General features: G+C 46.0%; 1 protein-coding gene across 7 annotated transcripts in view; it reads right to left on the minus strand.

The window, feature by feature from the left end:
- COPS3 (COP9 signalosome subunit 3) overlaps positions 1–168 on the minus strand; it is a 37796-nt gene extending 37628 nt beyond the window's left edge. For all 7 annotated transcript variants that reach the window (XM_015118732.3, XM_015118733.3, XM_077970474.1 and 4 more), the window contains exon 1: positions 54–168. In XM_015118732.3, the coding sequence (XP_014974218.1) occupies positions 54–108 (55 nt within the window). In that variant the 5' untranslated portion in view covers positions 109–168. The remainder of the gene's footprint in view (positions 1–53) is intronic.
- Positions 169–17889: the final 17721 nt, after the last annotated feature.

Here is a 17889-nt window from a genome sequence, read left to right on the forward strand (position 1 = left end):
CAGGCCCGTCCCCGGTACCCGCCCATGCCCAGCCCGGCGACCTAGGGCCTCACCTTGAGCCGAGAGCTGCCGGACACTGTTCACGAACTGCTCCAGGGCAGACGCCATGTTTTCCCCCGGGCGGCCCGAGCGCCGAAGGCACCACGCGCGGGAAAAGGCTGCCGCTCTGGGAGGAGGGGCCGCGGCAAGCCACCTGAGGGCCTCGCGAGCGGCGACGTCACTTCCGCTGGTTCAAGCACCGCGAGAATCTACCTAGCTGCCAACCCGTTACTGTTTCCATGGAAACAGCCTTACTCGCTGTAGCCGGAAGTTAGAGTTCCATAGTCTCCGGCGTCTTCTTTCAGTGCACTTGTGAAATCCCTCCGCACGTTAAATGGGGATAGTGGGCAAAGGAAGGAACGAAACTCATAATTAAGCAAGTATTTTCTGGTTCTGGATTTTGCTAGAGAGGCCCTGCGGCTTTCCACCTGGACAGATACTTCAATGAAGCACGACTTAGTTGCTACGTCTCCCATGAGATTTTCCGCGTGATATTAGACTCTGGAGCCAAGCAGCTTAGGTTTAACTGCCTTTTCTACCACTTAGTAGCTGTGTGACTTTGAGCAAGTCACTTGACCGTGGTGAGCATTGTTTTCCCCATCTGTAAAATCTCAATGTCCTTAACTACATAAAACACTCAGGACAGCGCATAGCACATAGGGAGAACTATAGTTATTCATTCAAGATGTACGTTGAAGTAAAAAAGTAACACCACACACAAAAAGAAAGTGAATTGATTTTCCCCATCTGGGATTGATGTCTCCCTCCTCCACTTGTCCCCTAAAGCACTTTGTTCTTCTCATGTTGCACTTCTACTGTGTTGTAGAAATGTGTCTCTATAGTCCATGTCATAACTGTAAACCAAAAATAAAAGTCTAAGCCCCCAACTGACTGGTGGACCCTATCCTAAGCCAAGGACATTCCAGTTTATCCTGAAAAACTAGTTCAGGCCATGATGGGAAGTGGTAGTCAGACATGCCTCACAAACATCAACACAGACACCTTAAGACTGGTAGACTCAAGACCGATAAGAAATATTTACAATCTATTCTATCTGAATCCTGCTACCTGGAAGCCTCATCTGCATGATAAAACCTTGGTCTCCACAACCCCTTATAATCGTAACCAGCTATTCCTTTCTATTTACTTCCAGGTCCTTAGATAATAACTCTTTCAACCAATTACCAATGAAAAAATCTTTAAGTCTACCTATAAGGTGGAAGCCCCCCAACTGCCCCGAGTTGGCCCGTCTTTCCGGACCTAACCAATGTACATCTTACATGTATTGATTGATGACTCATGTCTACCTAAAATGTATAAAACCAAACTGTACCTGACCACCTTGGGCACATGTCCTGAGGAGCTCCTGAGGCCGTGTCATCATCGCATCCTTCACCTTGGCAATATAAACTTTCTCGATTGAGACTGGTCTCAGGTACTTTTGGTTTACAGATCCATTGCTTCTAACTGGCATGGAGTTCCTTAAGGTCAAGGATCTCTCTTACTAACCTTGATTCCCCTTTAGGGCCCAGTGTAAGATTTGCTGCATAGTAGGGACTGAGGAAACAAACATGCATTTAAAAATTTTATCCAACATTTGTTTACTGACACTTACAAAGTGTTGTACCAGGCACTAGAAATACACTGGTAGTAAAAACAGTCTTGGGGCCTGGCGCGGTGGCTCGTGCTTGTAATCCAGCACTTTGGGAGACTGAAGCAAGTGGATAACTTGAGGTCAGGAGTTGAACACCAGCCTGGCCAACATGGTGAAACACCATCTCTACTAAAAATACTACAAAAAATAGCTGGGCTTGGTAGCCTGTATTCCCAACTACTTGGGAGGCTGAGATGGGAGAATCACTTGAACCTGGGAAGTGGAGGTTGCAGTGAGCCGAGATGGTGCCTCTGCACTCCAGCCTGGGCGGCAGAGCAAGAATCTGTCTCAAACAAAACAAAACCAAACAAAACAAAACAGTTTCGGTCCTTCTCTCCTGCAGATAACACATGAAGACCCTAGAGAAAAGGAGTTAGTGCTCCGAAGGAATGGAACATGGTTCTATAAAATCATGTCACAGAGGATATTGACCTGGCCTGGGATAAACAGGGAAGGCTTTCTTGAGGAAATGGCATAAACTGAGCTCCGAAGAAAGAGGAAGAGTTTTTTTGTTTGTTTGTTTGAGACGGAGTCTCTCTCTGTCGCCTAGGCTGTAGTGCAGTGGCGTGATCTCGGCTCACTGCAAGCTCCGCCTCCTGGGTTCATGCCATTCTCCTGCCTCAGCCTCCCGAGTAGCTGGGACTACAGGCGCCCGCCACCACACCTGGCTAATTTTTTGTATTTTTTTTTTTTTTTTTTTTTTTTTTTGAGACGGAGTCTCGCTCTGTCGCCCAGGCTGGAGTGCAGTGGTGCAATCTCGGCTCACTGCAAGCTCCGCCTCCCGGGTTCACGCCATTCTCCTGCCTCAGCCTCCCGAGTAGCTGGGACTACAGGCGCCCACAACCGCGCCCGGCTAATTTTTTGTATTTTTAGTAGAGACGGGGTTTCACCGTGGTCTCGATCTCCTGACCTTGTGATCCGCCCGCCTCGGCCTCCCAAAGTGCTGGGATTACAGGCGTGAGCCACCGCGCCCGGCTATTTTTTGTATTTTTATTAGAGATGGGTTTTCACCGTGGTCTTGATTTCCTGACCTCGTGATCCACCCGCCTCAGCCTCCCAAAGTGCTGGGATTACAGGTGTGAGCCACCGCGCCCGGCCAAAAGAGGAAGAGTTAATAAGATAAGGGGGAAGAAATATTTCTGAGTGAGAGGACAGTATGGTGCTAAGACCCTGCATGTGAAAGGAGCATCCTAGTTGAGAATGAAGAACTGAAAGAATGTCTTTGTGGTTGGAGGGGAGTGGTTTGTAAGGTGGACAGGGGCCGGGTTATGTAAGCTGTGTTAAAGGTACTGGACTTTTTCCTGAGAAGATTGGGAGGACTGGAGAGTTTTATGCAAGCAGGTAGCAGGATCAAATTTGCATTTTAAGGCCAGATGTGGTGGCTCACGCCTGTAATCCCAGCACTTTGAGAGACTGAGGTGGTTGGATCACGAGGTCAGGAATTCGAGAGCAACTTGGCCAGTAAGATGTAACCCTGTCTCTACTAAAAATACAAAAAATAGCCGGGCATGGTGGCGTGTGCCTGTAATCCCAGCTATTCGGGAGGCTGAGGCAGGAGAATCACTTGAACCTGGGAGGCGGAGGTTGCAGTGAGCTGAGATCAGGCCATTGCACTCCAGACTGGGCAACAAAAAGACACTCAACTTCAAAAAACAAAACAACCACCACAACAACAAAAACTGCATTTTAAAAAGATTCATCTGGCTTCATGTGGATAACCTGGGAGACAGGAAGCTATTGCAGTAGTCAACATGAAATATAACAGTAATAATTATACCTTAAATAGTTATACCTTGAATGCTAATAATTATACTCTTGCCAGGAGTTTGAGACCAGCCTAGACAACAGAGCGTGACTTTGTCTTTACAAAAAAAAATTTTAAAAAACTAGCTGGTTGTGGTGGTGCATAACTGTTGTCTCAGCTACTCTGGAGGCTGAAGTGGGAGGACCAGTTGAGCCCAGGAATTTGAGGCTGCACTGAGCTATGATCTTGCCACTGCACCCCAGCCTGGGTGACAGAGTAAGACGCTGTTTCTTTAAAATAAATAATAATAATAATAGTTCTCTTGAAAGTGTAGATAAATTCACCAGGATAAATTGGTGAACTTGAGACATGTTTAGATGAATAACTATAGCACTTGTACTCTAAGATGGAAATGTTCCTGAATGTTCTATGGAAGCAATTGGTCCTTAATCTTTGATCACTTGCAACACACAAGACAGACATTTTGACTTACGGGACAAATTTCCATTGGATATACGTGGATTTTGGTGAAAGCCAAAAATGTTGAAGATAAATAAAGAACTACAATGATTCGGCCGGGCACGGTGGCTCAAGCCTGTAATCCCAGCACTTTGGGAGGCCGAGACGGGCGGATCACAAGGTCAGGAGATCAAGACCATCCTGGCTAACACGGTGAAACCCTGTCTCTACTAAAAAATACAAAAAACTAGCTGGGCGAGGTGGCGGGCGCCTGTAGTCCCAGCTACTCGGGAGGCTGAGGCAGGAGAATGGCGTGAACCCGGGAGGCGGAGCTTGCAGTGAACTGAGATCCGGCCACTGCACTCCAGCCTGGGTGACAGAGCGAGACTCTGTCTCAAAAAAAAAGAACTACAATGATTCAAAGTAGTCACAGCTACTAATAATACTTTGATTATTTATTTATTTATTTATTATTGCCTATTTAGGTTGTGGCAGCTGCTCTCGAAGTGTGATTCCACCAGTCAGCAGCATCAGTGTCATTTGGGATTTCCTTGGAAATGCACGTTCTTGGACCCCACTGTAGACTTCCTATATCAAGAGCTCTGAAACTGGGCACGGAGGCTCATGCCTATAAACCCAGCACTTTGGGAGGCTGAGGCGGGTGGATTGTTTGAGGTCAGGGGTTCAAGACCAGCCTAGCCAACATGGCGAAACCCCATCTCTACTAAAGATACAAAAATTAGCCGGGCGGTGGTGGCACACACCTGTCATCCCAGGTACTTGGGAATCTGAGGCAGGAGACTCGCTTGAGCCAGGGAGGTGGAAGTTGCGGTGAGCTGAGCTCGTGCCACTGCACTCCAGTCTGGGCAAGAGAGTGAGATACTGTCTCAAAAAAAAATAAAAATAAAAAAGTGATTCCCTGATTCCCAGCAATCTGAGTTTAACAAGCCTGCAGGTAATTCTGATGATGCTAAATTCTGAGAGCATCTGGACTGTGGGCTCCAGATGAGCCAGCATACAAACAACACTCATTTCAAAACAGCTAAAAGTAATTCCACCTTTCTCTTTTCTCTCAAAAACAAATGACTGAAAGAGATGTGATTATAGGGATAAACCTGAATATATTCTAACTTGGTTTTTTTTGTTTGTTTGTTTTTGTTTTTTTTGAGATGGAGCCTCGCTCTGTCACCCAGGCTGGAGTGCAGTGGTGTGATCTCAGCTCACTGCACGCTCTGCCTCCAGGGTTCATGCCATTCTCCTGCCTCAGCCTCCCGAGTAGCTGGAACTACAAGGCGACTGCCACCACACCCGGCTAATTTCTTTTTTTTTTTTTAAGTAGAGATGGAGTTTCACCGTGTTAATCAGGATGGTCTCGATCTCCTGACCTCGTGATCTACCCGCCTCGGCCTTCCAAAGTGTTGGGATTACAGGCGTGAGCCACCGTGCCCAGCCTCTAACTTGTTTTTTTGTTTTTTATACAGAGTCTCACTGTCACCCAGGCTGGAGTGCAGTGGTGTGATCTTGGCTCACCTCAACCTCTACCTCCCAGGTTCAAGTGATTCTCCTGCCTCAACCTCCCAAGTAAGCTGGGATTACAGGCGTGTGTCACCACGCCTGGCTAATTTTTGTATTTTTAGTAGAGATGGGGTTTCACCATGTTGGCCAGGCTGGTCTCAAACTCCTGAGCTCAGGTGATCCGCCCACTTCGGCCTCCCAAAGTGCTAGGATTACAGGGATGAGCCACTGTGCCTGGCCTCTAACTTGTATTTATTTATTTATTTTTTGACGGAGTCTCACTCTGTTGCCCAGGCTGGAGTGCAGTGGCACAGTCTTGGCCTACTGCAAGCTCCGCCTCCTGGGCTGATGCCATTCTCCTGCCTCAGCCTCCCGAGTAGCTGGGACTACAGAAGTCCGCCACCACACCTGGCTAATTTTTTTTTTTTTTTTGTATTTTTAGTAGAGACGGGGTTTCTCCATGTTAGCCAGGATAGTCTCGATATCCTGATCTCGTGATCCACCTGCCTCAGCCTCCCAAAGTGCTGGTATTACAGGCCTAAGCCACCAGGCCCAGCCCTCCAACCTGTAGTTTTTTTAAAGCCAGACTTTTGTAAAATCTGGCAATTACTTGAGAACGCCTCACAAGGAATGATGGCTCAGCGGTGGGTGGAGATGATACATTTACTCTTTTGTTCTTTTATTCTTTGAACACACATTTACTTTGTATCAAGTATGTGTCAAGGCTTTGCCAGATGCTGGGAATGTGTCTGTGAACAAGACAGAAAGTCCCGGGTCACATGAAGTTCTGGTTTGGAGAGTAAAATAATGAGCAAGCAAATACATAATTTGGATAGTAATATGTGTTATGAAGAAAATAAAGCATGGTGATGGGCGTATAGGAAGGTCAGGAAATGCTCCTCTGAGCCCTCAAGGATGAGAAAGAGCCAGTTAAGAGAGATGTGGGGCCAGAGTTGGAGACAGACGGATATGCATGGTGGGCGAAGGTCTTAAAATCCAAACAAGCTTGGTGTGTTTCAGGAAAAGAAAAAAAATGCCAGTGCAGCTAGAAAATAGTGAATGAGGAGGATCCTGGTGTGTCTCACTTGAGAAATGCTTGTCTATAGCAATCCCAGATTTGTCCAGATTTTTAAATGCAAAGCATTTTCGGATTCAGTAATGTCTGCAAATTTTTTCAAGTGATGACTTGTAAAAAAGGAATAGTAGATAGCACTTGGGGAGGGGCAGGAACAGTGTCAGGCACTGTCGTAAACACCTTCTACATTCTCCATTTCTCTCTCTTTCTCCCTTCCTTCCCTCCCTCCCTCCTTCCCTCCCTCCCTCCCTCCCTTCCTCCCTCCCTTCCTTCCTTCCGTCCTTCCTTCCTCTCTCTCTCTCTCTCTCTCTCTCTCTCTTTTTCTCTCCTTTCTTTCTTTTGAGACAGGGTATCACTTCGTTGCCTCAGCTGGAGTGCAGTAGCACGATCTTGACTCACTACAACCTCTACCTCCTGGGTTCAAGAAAATCTCGTGCCTCAGCCACCCAGGTAGCTGGGATTGCAGGCATGCACCACCATGCCCGGCTAATTTTTTTTATTTTTATTTTTAGTAGAGACGGGGTTTCACCATGTTGGCCAGACTGGTCTCAAACTCCTGACCTCAGGCAGTCTACCCATCTCGGCCTCGCAAAGTGCTGGGATTATAGGCGTGAGTCACCATGCCCAGCCAATTTTTGGATTTTTAGTAGACACAGGGTTTTGCCATTTTGGCCAGGCTGGTCTCAAACTCCTGGCCCCAAGTGATCTGACTGCCTTGGCCTCCCCAAGTGCTGGGATTACAGGTGTGAGTTACCACAGCTGGCTCTACAGCAGTTTGTAGGCCTTGTCTCCACAATAATCCTTCCAGGCAGGTGCTATTGTAGAATCCTCCAGGCTGTTCACAAATATTCCATTTATTTTCCTCTTACCCCCTTAGAATGTTGTTATCACTATGTGACTTTATTTGACCACTGAAACACAAGTAGAAGGGGCATGTTTCACTTTTGGGTGAGAGCTTTAAGTGTCAGGGCACCAGGATAGGATGGGCCACCCTTCTGAACCCACACTGGAATATATGTGTGTGTGTGTGTGTGTGTGTGTATAACAAATTACCCCCAAACATAGAGGCTTAACATTTTTTATTTCACAAACAGTTATTATGACACAATTTCTGTGTTTCAGGAATTCTTCCATGGCTTAGCTGGGTGCCTGTGCCCCAAGGTCTCACACAAGGCAGCAGTTGGATATTATCCAGGGCTGTGGTCTCATCAGAAAGCTCAACTGGGAATAGTCTGTTTCCAAGTTCATTTATGTGGTTGCTGGAATGATTCAGCTACTCATAGGCTGTTTTACTGAGGACCTCAGTTGCTTGCTGGCTATTGGCCAGGGACCTTGCCCAGTTGCTTGCCACATGGACTTCTCCATAAGGGAGCTCAGAACATGGCAGATGGATTCTCAGAGAGAGAGAAAACAGAAGGGGGAGGAGCGGGGAAGAGGGCAGGGAGAGGAGGATAGAGAAGGGGATGGGAAAGGGAAGAGAAGTAATGCTAAAGTCATAGGTTTTTTGTAACCTAATCTTGGAATTGATGTCCCATCCCTTTTGCCATAGTGTATCCATTAGAAGTGAGTTGCTAGGTGTAGCTGATAATCAAGAGCAAGGATGTTCCAAAAGCATGACAGGAGGTAGGGCTTATTGGGAGTCATTTTATTTTATTTTTTATTTTGTTTGTTTATTTATTTATTTTGGATATGGAGTCTCACTCTGTTGCCCAGGCTGGAGTGCAGTGGCATGATCTCGGCTCACTGTAACCTCCACCTCCCTGGTTCAAATGATTCTCCTGGCTCTGTTTCCTGAGTAGCTGGGACTACAGGTAGGTGCCACCATGCCTGGCCAATCTTTTTTTTTTTTTTTTTTTTTTTGTAGAGACGGGGTTTCACCGTATTAGCTAGGATGGTCTTGATCTCCTGACCTCATAATCCGCCCACCTCAGCCTCCCAAAGTCCTGGGATTACAGGCATGAGCCACCATATTTATTTATTTAGAGACAGAGTTTTTGCTCTTGTTGCCCAGGCTGAAGTACAATGGAGCAATCTCGGCTCACCACAACCTTCGCCTCCAGGGTTCAAGTGATTCTCCTGCCTCAGCCTCCCGAATAGCTGGGATTAGAGGCATGTGCCTCCACGCCCAGCTGGTTTTGTATATTTAGTAGAGACAGGGTTTCTCCGTGTTGGTCAGGGTGGTCTCGAACTCCTGACCTTAGGTAATCTGCCTGCCTTGGCCTCCCAAAGTGCTAGGATTACAGGCATGAGCCACTGCACTCAGCTATTTATTTTGAGACTGAGTCTTGCTCTATCACCCAGGTTGGAGTGCAGTGGCGCAATCTTGGCTCACTGCAACCTCTGCCTCCCAGGTTCAAGTGATTCTGGGAGCCATTTTAGAGGCCCCCTACCACAATGAGTGGGAAATAAACTATTGTTAAGCCACTGAGATTTTGGCATTGGTATTGCCACATAACCTAGCCTGTCGTCTGACACAATGTTTACCTCCCATCGTTCAGAAACTGATGCTCAGCAAGATTAAGATTAAGGGATTTGGCCAAAGATATATAGCAGGTACTGGCAGCACTAGGATTAAAACCTATGTCTGGGCCGGGCGCGGTGGCTCACGCCTGTAATCCCAGCACTTTGGGAGGCCGAGGCGGGCGGATCACAAGGTCAGGAGATGGAGACCATGGTGAAACCCCGTCTCTACTAAAAATAGAAAAAATTAGCCAGGCGCAGTGGCGGGCGCCTGTAGTCCCAGCTACTCGGGAGGCTGAGGCCAGAGAATGGCGTGAACCCGGGAGTCGGAGCTTGCAGTGAGCCGAGATTGCGCCACTGCACTCCAGACAGAGCGAGACTCCGTCTCAAAAAAAAAAAAAAAAAAAAAAAAAAAACCTATGTCTGTCTGACCTCAGGCCCTGAGTTGTTGGTTTTTTTTTTTTTTTTTTTTTTTTTTTTTTTTTTTTTTTACATAGTCTCACTCTGTCACCCAGGCTGAAGTGCTGTGGCATGATCTCAGCTCACAAGAAGACTGATCTTGAACTCCTGGCCTCAAGTGGTACACCCACCTCAGCCTCCCAAAGTGCTGGGATTATAGGCGTGAGCCACCGTGCCTGGCCTCCAGGTCCTGAGCTTTTAGTCACTGTATAGGAAATGTGAGGATAGGAAAATTATTCAATTTCAGTCCATGGGACAGTAGCAACATTTCATAGTAGCTGTTGATAAAATGTGATACATTTTGACGTGATAGGGCCCATTGACTGTGTGGGATGAGAGGATGAGATAGACAAGGACACACCCCACAATCTTGTAATCATTTCCTGCAATATAGCCACATTCCCAGATATATTCATAATTGTTCTACTAGCTTAGCCGGTCCATGTTTCCATCCACAGCCACATGCAGAATCTGCTTCTTGGGAGGATGGATACATTCCAGCGACAATGTGTGTGAAGCCATTTGTCAACCCCTTCCTGTGACTATTGAGTCCCTCAAGGCCAGAGAGACTGCAACTTACCCAAGGTCACATAGCAACCAGTGGCAGAGGTAGGACTACATTGCCAGCGTCCCCATCCAAACCTCTTTTCATGATAGCATGTGGCAACCAAGCAGGTATCCACATCCTTCATAGGCCAACAACACTGGTGCATCCATATGAGCAGCACATTGCCCACAGCTGGGAGGCCGAGCAAGTGCCCTTTTCCCTATTGTCTGGAGGATCTGCTATCCTTTCCTGCCACTTCTACCTTTTTTTTTTTTTTTTTTTTTTTTTGAGACAGAGTCTCGCTCTGTCCCCCAGGCTGGAGTACAGGTGGCACGATCTCGGCTGACTGCAACCTCTGTCTCCTGAGCTCAAGCGATTCTCCTGCCTTGGCCTACTGAATAGCTGGGATTATAGGGGTGAGCCACTATGCCCAGCTAATTTTTGTATTTTTAGTAGAGACGCGGTTTCTCCATATTGGTTAGGCTGCTCTTGAACTCCTGACCTTGTGATCCACCTGCCTCCGCCTCCCAAATTGCTGGGATTACAGGCGTGAGCTACTATGCCCAGTCACTTCTACCTTTAAGATATGTAAAGCCTCTGATTCCTTGCACCCCCACACAACTTCCATTCTAGCCTCCATCTCAACCCCTCGGAGATCTGGACTGTACTACCCAGGACTCTCAGTTGCAAGTGGCAGAAAGCACAGTTAAGACTGTTCACTGCAGCCTTGAACTCCTGGGCTCAAGCAATCCTCCTGCCTCAACCCAGAATGCTATGCTGGAATCACAAGTATGAGCCACTGTGCCTGTTCCTTTTTTTTTTAGATGGAGTCGCCCAGGCTAGAGTGTAGTGGCACGATCTTGGCTCACTGCAACCTCCGCCTCCCGGGTTCAAGTGATTCTCCCGCCTCAGCCTCCCAAGTAGCTGGGATTAGGGACACCTGCCACTATGCCCAGCTAATTTTTTGTATTTTTAGTAGAGAAGAAGTTTCACCATGTTAGCCAGACTGGTCTTGAACTCCTGACCTTGTGATTTGCCTGCCTTGGCCTCCCAAAGTGCTAGGATTACAGGCATGAGCCACGGCGCCTGGTACTCCTTTTTTTTTTTTGAGACAGTCTCGCTCTGTCACCCAGGCTGGAGTGCAGTGGTGCAATCTGGGTTCACGGCAACCTCCGCCTTCCGAGTTCAAGCAAATTCTCCTGCCTCAGCCTCCCAAGTAGCTGAGATTACAGGCATCTGCCACCACGCCTGGCTGATTTTTGTATTTTTAGTATGGCGGGGTTTCACTATGTTGGCCAGGCTGGTCTCAAACTCCTGACCTCAAATGATCCACCCACCTTGGCCTCCCGAAGTGCTAGGATTACAAGCGCGAGCCACCACACCTGGCTGCCTGTTCCTTTTTTATTGTTAAATAGTATTGTGTTATATGGATGTATCACAATTTGTTTAACTATCACATGTTGATGGACACTTGGGTTGTTCTACTTTTTAGCTCTTTTTTTTTTTTTTTTTTTTTGAGACGGAGTCTCACTCTGTTGCCCAGGCTGGAGTGCAGTGGCCGGATCTCAGCTCACTGCAAGCTCTGCCTCCCGGGTTCATGCCATTCTCCTGCCTCAGCCTCCCAAGTAACTGGGACTACAGGCACCCGCCACCTCGCCCGGCTAGTTTTTTGTATTTTTTAGTAGAGACGGGGTTTCACCATGTTAGCCAGGATGGTCTCGATCTCCTGACCTCATGATCCACCTGTCTCGGCCTCCCAAAGTGCTAGGATTACAAGCTTGAGCCACTGCGCCCGGCCTTTTTTAGCTCTTTACAAAGGAAGCTTCTAAGGACATTTGTGTACAAGTCTCTATATAAACATATCTTCTTTCCTATTGGGTACACATCCAGGAGTAGAATAGCCAGCTTATACAGTAGGTATATGTTTCAATTTTTTTTTTTTTTTTTTTTTTTTTGTGAGATGGAATCTTGCTCTGTCACCCAGGCTGGAGTGCAGTGGTGCAATCTCGGCTCACTGCAAGCTCTACCTCCTGGGTTCATGCCATTCTCCTGCCTCATCCTCCTGAGTAGCTGGGACTACAGGCACCCGCCACTACGCCCAGCTAAATTTTTTTTATTTTTAGTAGAGACGGGGTTTCACCATGTTAGCCAAGATGGTCTCAATCTCCTGACCTCGTGATCAGCCCACCTCGGCCTCCGGAAGTGCTAGGATTACAGGCGTGAGCCACCACACCTGGCCTGTTTCAACTTTTTAAGAAACCATCCACATGTGTTCTAAAGTGTGTTTGCACAATTAATTTCTCATCCCACCAGCCGTGTGTGAGAGTTCCAGTTCCTCCACATCTTTGCCAGCATTTTCTATGGGAAGTTTCTTTAATTTTAATCCTCCTAGTAGGTGTGAAGTGGTATCACACTGTGGTTTTAATTTGCATTTCATTGGACTAACGATATTGAGCATCTTTTCATGTGTGTACTGGCCATGGGTACATCTTCTTTGGTGAAATGTCTGCACTACTTTAATGATACCCCACAAATGTTGATGTATTATATTTATATTTAATTTATTAATTTATTGAAATAGAATCTCACTTCTGTCGCCCAGGCTGGAGTGCAGTGGCGCCATCTCGGCTCACTGCAAACACTGCCTCCTGGGCTCAAGCGATTCTCATGCCTCAGCCTCCTGAGTTGCTGGGATTACAGGAGTGTGCCACCATGCCCAGCTAATTTTTGTATTTTTGGTAGAGACGGGGTCTCACCATGTTGTGCAAGTTGGTCTCAAATTCCTGACCTCAAGTGATCCACCCGCCTTGGCCTCCCAAAGTGCTGGGTTACAGGCATGAGCCACCACACCCTGCCGTATTTTTTTTTTTTTCCGTATTTCTATTTTAATTCAAGTCAAATCACCTTCTAATGTTTCCTTTAATTTCTTCTTTGATCTGTGGGTTATTTAGAAGTGCGTTTTAGTTTACAAATATTTGGGAATTTTTCAGAGACCTTTCTGTTATTGATCCCTAATTTAATTCCACTGTGATCAAAGAACATACTTTGTGTACTTCTAATCCTTTAAAATGTGTTGAGGATTTTTTTACAGCCCAGATTATGGCCTATCTTTTTAAATGTTTTATATGCGCGGGAAAAGAATGTCTATTCTGCTGTTGTATGAATGTTATAGAAGTGTCAATTAGGTCAAGTGGGTTGACAGTGTTCTTTGAGGCTTCTATATCCTTACTTGTTTTCTGTCTACTTGTTCTGTTATTAAGATAGGAATATTAATTTTTTTTTTTTTTAAACAGAGTCTTGCCCTGTTTCCCAGGCTGCAGTGCAGTGGCATGATCTCGGTTCACAGCCACCTCTGCTTCCCAGGCTCAAGTGATTCTCCTGCCTCAGCCTCCTGAGTAGCTGGGATTATAGGTATGCACCACCATGCCCAGCTAGTTTTTGTATTTTTAGTAGAGATGGGGTTTGCCGTGTTGGCCAGATTGATCTCAAACTCCTGACCTCAAGTGACCTGCCCGCCTCGGCCTCCCAAATGCCTGCCGGAATAACAGGTGTGAGCCACCGCTCCCGGCCGGAATATTAAAATATTTGACAGTAATTGTGAATTTGCCTATTTCCCTTTGCAGTTTTATATATTATAAAAGGATGTTTCCCTTTATTCCACTTTTATAGTCATTTTAAATATATTATTCACATAACAAAATTCACCGTGCTAAAGTGTGAATATACTATATACGTCCATATAATACAGTACTATTTAAATTTAAATATATAATTCACATAACACAATTCACCCATGTTAAAGCTGTGTTGTGCAACCATTACCATTTAATTCCAGAGCATTTATATCACCTGCCAAAGAAACAGTATACCTATTAGCTGTCCTCTCCCCTCCCCTTCCCTCCCCTTCTCTTTTTCCTTTTTTTTTTTTTTTTTTTTTTTTTCTGTTGAGACAGTCTAGCTTAGCTCAGTCGCCCAGGGTGGAGTGCAGTGGCGCGATCTCGGCTCACTGCAAGCTCCGCCTCCCAGGTTCATGCCATTCTCCTGCCTCAGCCTCCCGAGTAGCTGGGACTACAGCCGCCCGCTGCCACACCTGGTTAATTTTTTGTTTGTATTTTTAGTAGAGACGGGGTTTCACTGTGTTAGCCAGGATGGTCTCAATCTCCTGACCTCGTGATCCACCCGCCTCGGCCTCCCAAAGTGCTGGGATTACAGGTGTGAGCCACCGCGCCCGTTCCCCTTCTCTTTTTTTCTTTGAGGTGGGGTCTCACTCTGTTGCCCAGGCTGGAGTGCAGTAGTACAATCATGGCTCATGGCAGCCTTGACCACCTCAGCCTCTCAAGTAGGGGGGACCACAGGTGTGCACCACCACACCTGGCTAATTTTTGTATTTCTGTAGAGACGGGGTTTCACCATGTTGTCCAGGCTCTTAGCAGTTAGTTTCAATTTCACCCTTCCCACAACACCTGGCAACTACTAATCTACTTTCTGCCTCTGTAGATTTGCCTGTATTCTGTACATTTCATATAAACAGAATCTTTTAATACGTGGCCTTTTGTAACTGGCTTCTTTCACTTAGCAAAACATCTTCAAGGTCCACCCATGTTGTGGCATGTGCCAGAGTTTCCTTCCTTTTCCAGGCCATTGTATGTACATAGCACTTTGTGTTTATCCATTCATCTATCAAGAATGGGTTGCTTGCACCTTTTTGTTTGTTTGTTTGTTTGTTTTTGAGACAGGGTCTTGCTCTGTCACCTAGGCTGGAGTCTTGCTCTGTCACCCAGGCTGGAGTGCAGTGGGGCAATCATAGCTGGCTGCAGCCTCTAATTGCTAGGTTCAAGTGAGTCTCCCACCTCAGCCTCCCAAGTAGCTGGGACTACAGGTGTGCACCACCACACTTGGCTAATTAATTTTTTTTTTTTTTTAGACGGAGTCTCGCTGTCGCCCAGGCTGGAGTGCAGGTTCATGCCATTCTCCTGCCTCAGCCTCCTGAGTAGCTGAGACTACAGGCGCCCACTACCACGCCCGGCTAATTTTGTTTTTGTATTTTTAGTAGACACGGGGTTTCACTGTGTTAGCCAGGATGGTCTCGATCTCCTGACCTTGTGATCTGTCTGCCTCGGCCTCCCAAAGTGCTGGGATTAAAGGCATGAACAACCACACCCGGACATTTTTTTTTTTTTTTAAAGACAGAGTCTCCTCTGTCACCCAGGCTGGAGTGCAGTGGCACAATCTCAGCTCACTGCAACCTCCGTCTCCCAGGTTCAAGCGATTCTCCTGCCTCAGTCCCCGGAGTAGCGGGGACTACGGATGTCCGTCACCATACCCAGCTAATGTTTGTATTTTTTTAGTACAGAAAGGGTTTCACCATATTGCTCAGACTGCTCTTGAACTCCTGAGCTCAGGTGATCTGCCTGTCTCCGCCTCCCAAAGTGCTGGGATTACAGGCATGAGCCATGAAGTTTGGCCAAAAAATCATTTTTTAGAAATGAGATCTTACTATGTGATTTCCTTTTCTTATGATATCTTTCTCTGGTTTGGTGTCAGAGTAAATTGGCCTCACAGGATGTGTTGAGACGTGTTCCCTTCTGTTCGATTTTTTGGGAGAGTTGCGAAGGATTGCTACTATTTCTTCTAAAATATTTGGTACAATTCAGCAGTTAAGCCATCTGGTCTTAGACATTTATTTTGGGAAAGTTTTTTAAATTACTCATTCAATCTTCTTTAGTGGTTATATGCATATTCATATTTTCTTTTTCTATTTCTCCTTGAAATAGAAAAAGAAAATATGAATATGAGTCATGGGTTTTGGTAGTTTGTATCTTTCTAGTAATTTGTTCATTTCATCTGAGTTATATAATTTTTGGCATACAATTGCTCATAATATTTTCACATATATATTTTTTTGTTTCTCTAGGGTGGGTAAGGATGTTCCTCTTTCATTCCTGATTTTAGTAATTTGAGTCCTCTCTTCTTTGTTTCCTAGTAAGTCTAACTAAAGGTTTATCAATTTGTGTTGGTATTTTCAAAGAACCAACTTCTGGTTTCCTTGATTTTTCTAGTCTCTGTTGCCTGTATTTCTGCTCTAATCTTTGTTATTCTTTCCTTTTGCTTGCTTTGGATTTGGTTGTTTCTAGATTCTTCAAGTGAAAAGTTATTAATTTGAGATCCTCATTTAATATAGGCATTTACAGCTATAAGTTTCCTCCTAAGTGCTGCTTTGGCTATGTTGCATAAATATGGGGATGATGTTTTTTCATTTACTTTTTTTTTCCAATTATTTTCTTATTTCTCTTGTGGCTGCTTCTTTGACCCATTATTATTTAGGAGTATGTAATTAAAATTCCACATATTAGTGAATTCCCCAAAGTTTTCTCTGTTATTGCTTTCCAGTGTAAGCAATGTTTTGGAGTACTTACTTTGCATGACTTCAGTTCTTTAAAATGTATAGAGGTTGGTTTTATGACTAGCATATGGCCTATCCTGGAAAACGTCCCATATGCGCTTGAGAAGAACATGTATTCTGCTGTTGTTCGGTGGAGTATTGTTCTATAGATGTAGATGTCTATTATGTTTAGTTGGTTTAGTGTTATTTGTGTTTTTTATTTCCTTGTTGCCTAGTTGTTCTACCACTCATTGAAGGAAGGTATTGAAGTCTATTATTGTTAGTGTTATTATTAAAAACAGGGTCTCGGCTGGGCGCGGTGGCTCACGCCTGTAATCCCAGCACTTTGGGAGGCCGAGATGGGCGGATCACCGAGGTCAGGAGATGGAGACTGTCCTGGCTAACACCGTGAAAGCCCATCTCTACTAAAAAATGCAAAAAATTAGCCAGGCCTGGCGGTGGGCGCCTGTAGTCTCAGCTACTCGGGAGGCTGAGGCAGGAGAATGGCATGAACCCGGGAGGTGGAGCTTGAGCTGAGATCGCACCACTGTGCTCCAGCTTGGGCAACAGAGCGAGACTCCGTCTCAAAAAAAAAAAAAAAAAAAAAAAGCAAAAAACAAAAAAACAGGGTCTCACTCTGTCACTCAGGCTGGAAGGCAGTGGCATCATCATACCTCTCGACAGCCTCAAATTTCTGGGCTCAAGTAATTCTCCCACCTCAGACCCCTGGGTAGCTAGGACTACAGGCATACACTACTATGCCTGGCTAATTTATAACTCTTATTTTATTTATTTGTTTGTTTATAATTTTTTGAGACAGAGTCTCATTTTTTTTTTGTTTTTGAGATGCAGTATCGCTCTGTTACCCAGGCTGGAGTGCAGTGGCACGATCTTGGCTCACTGCAAGCTCCGCCTCCCGGGTTCATGCCATTCTCCTGCCTCAGCCTCCCAAGTAGCTGGGACTACAGGTGCCCGCCACCACACCTGGCTAATTTTTTATATTTTTTAGTAGAAATGGAGTTTCACCGTGTTAGCCAGGATGGTCTCGATCTCCTGACCTCATGATCCACCTGCCTCGGCCTCCTAAAGTGCTGGGATTACCGGCGTGAGCCACTGCGCCTGGCCCCGAGACAGTCTTGTTGTGTTGCCCGGGTTGCTGGAGTGCAGTGGTGCAATCTTGGCTCACTGCAACCTCCCAGGTTCAAGTGATTCTCCTGCCTCAGCCTCTGGAGTAGCTGGGATTACAGGTGCCCACCACCATCCCAGCTAATTCTTGTATTGTTTTAGTAGAGACAGGGTTTCACCATGTTGGCCAAGCTAGTCTCAAACTCCTGACCTCAGGTGATCCACCTGCCTCGGCCTCCCAAAGTGCTGGGATTACAGGTGTGAGCCACCACACCTGGCCTAATTATTTATTTGTTTGTTTGTTTGTTTATTTATTTTTGAGATGGAGTCTCACTCTGTCACCAGCCTGGAGCACAGTGATATTATCTTGGCTCACAGTAATCTCCACCTCCCAGGTTCAAGCAATTCCCCTGCCTCAGCCTCTCCAGTA

The sequence above is a fragment of the Macaca mulatta genome, chromosome 16, assembly GCF_049350105.2.
Source record: "Macaca mulatta isolate MMU2019108-1 chromosome 16, T2T-MMU8v2.0, whole genome shotgun sequence".
Lineage (NCBI taxonomy): Eukaryota > Metazoa > Chordata > Mammalia > Primates > Cercopithecidae > Macaca > Macaca mulatta.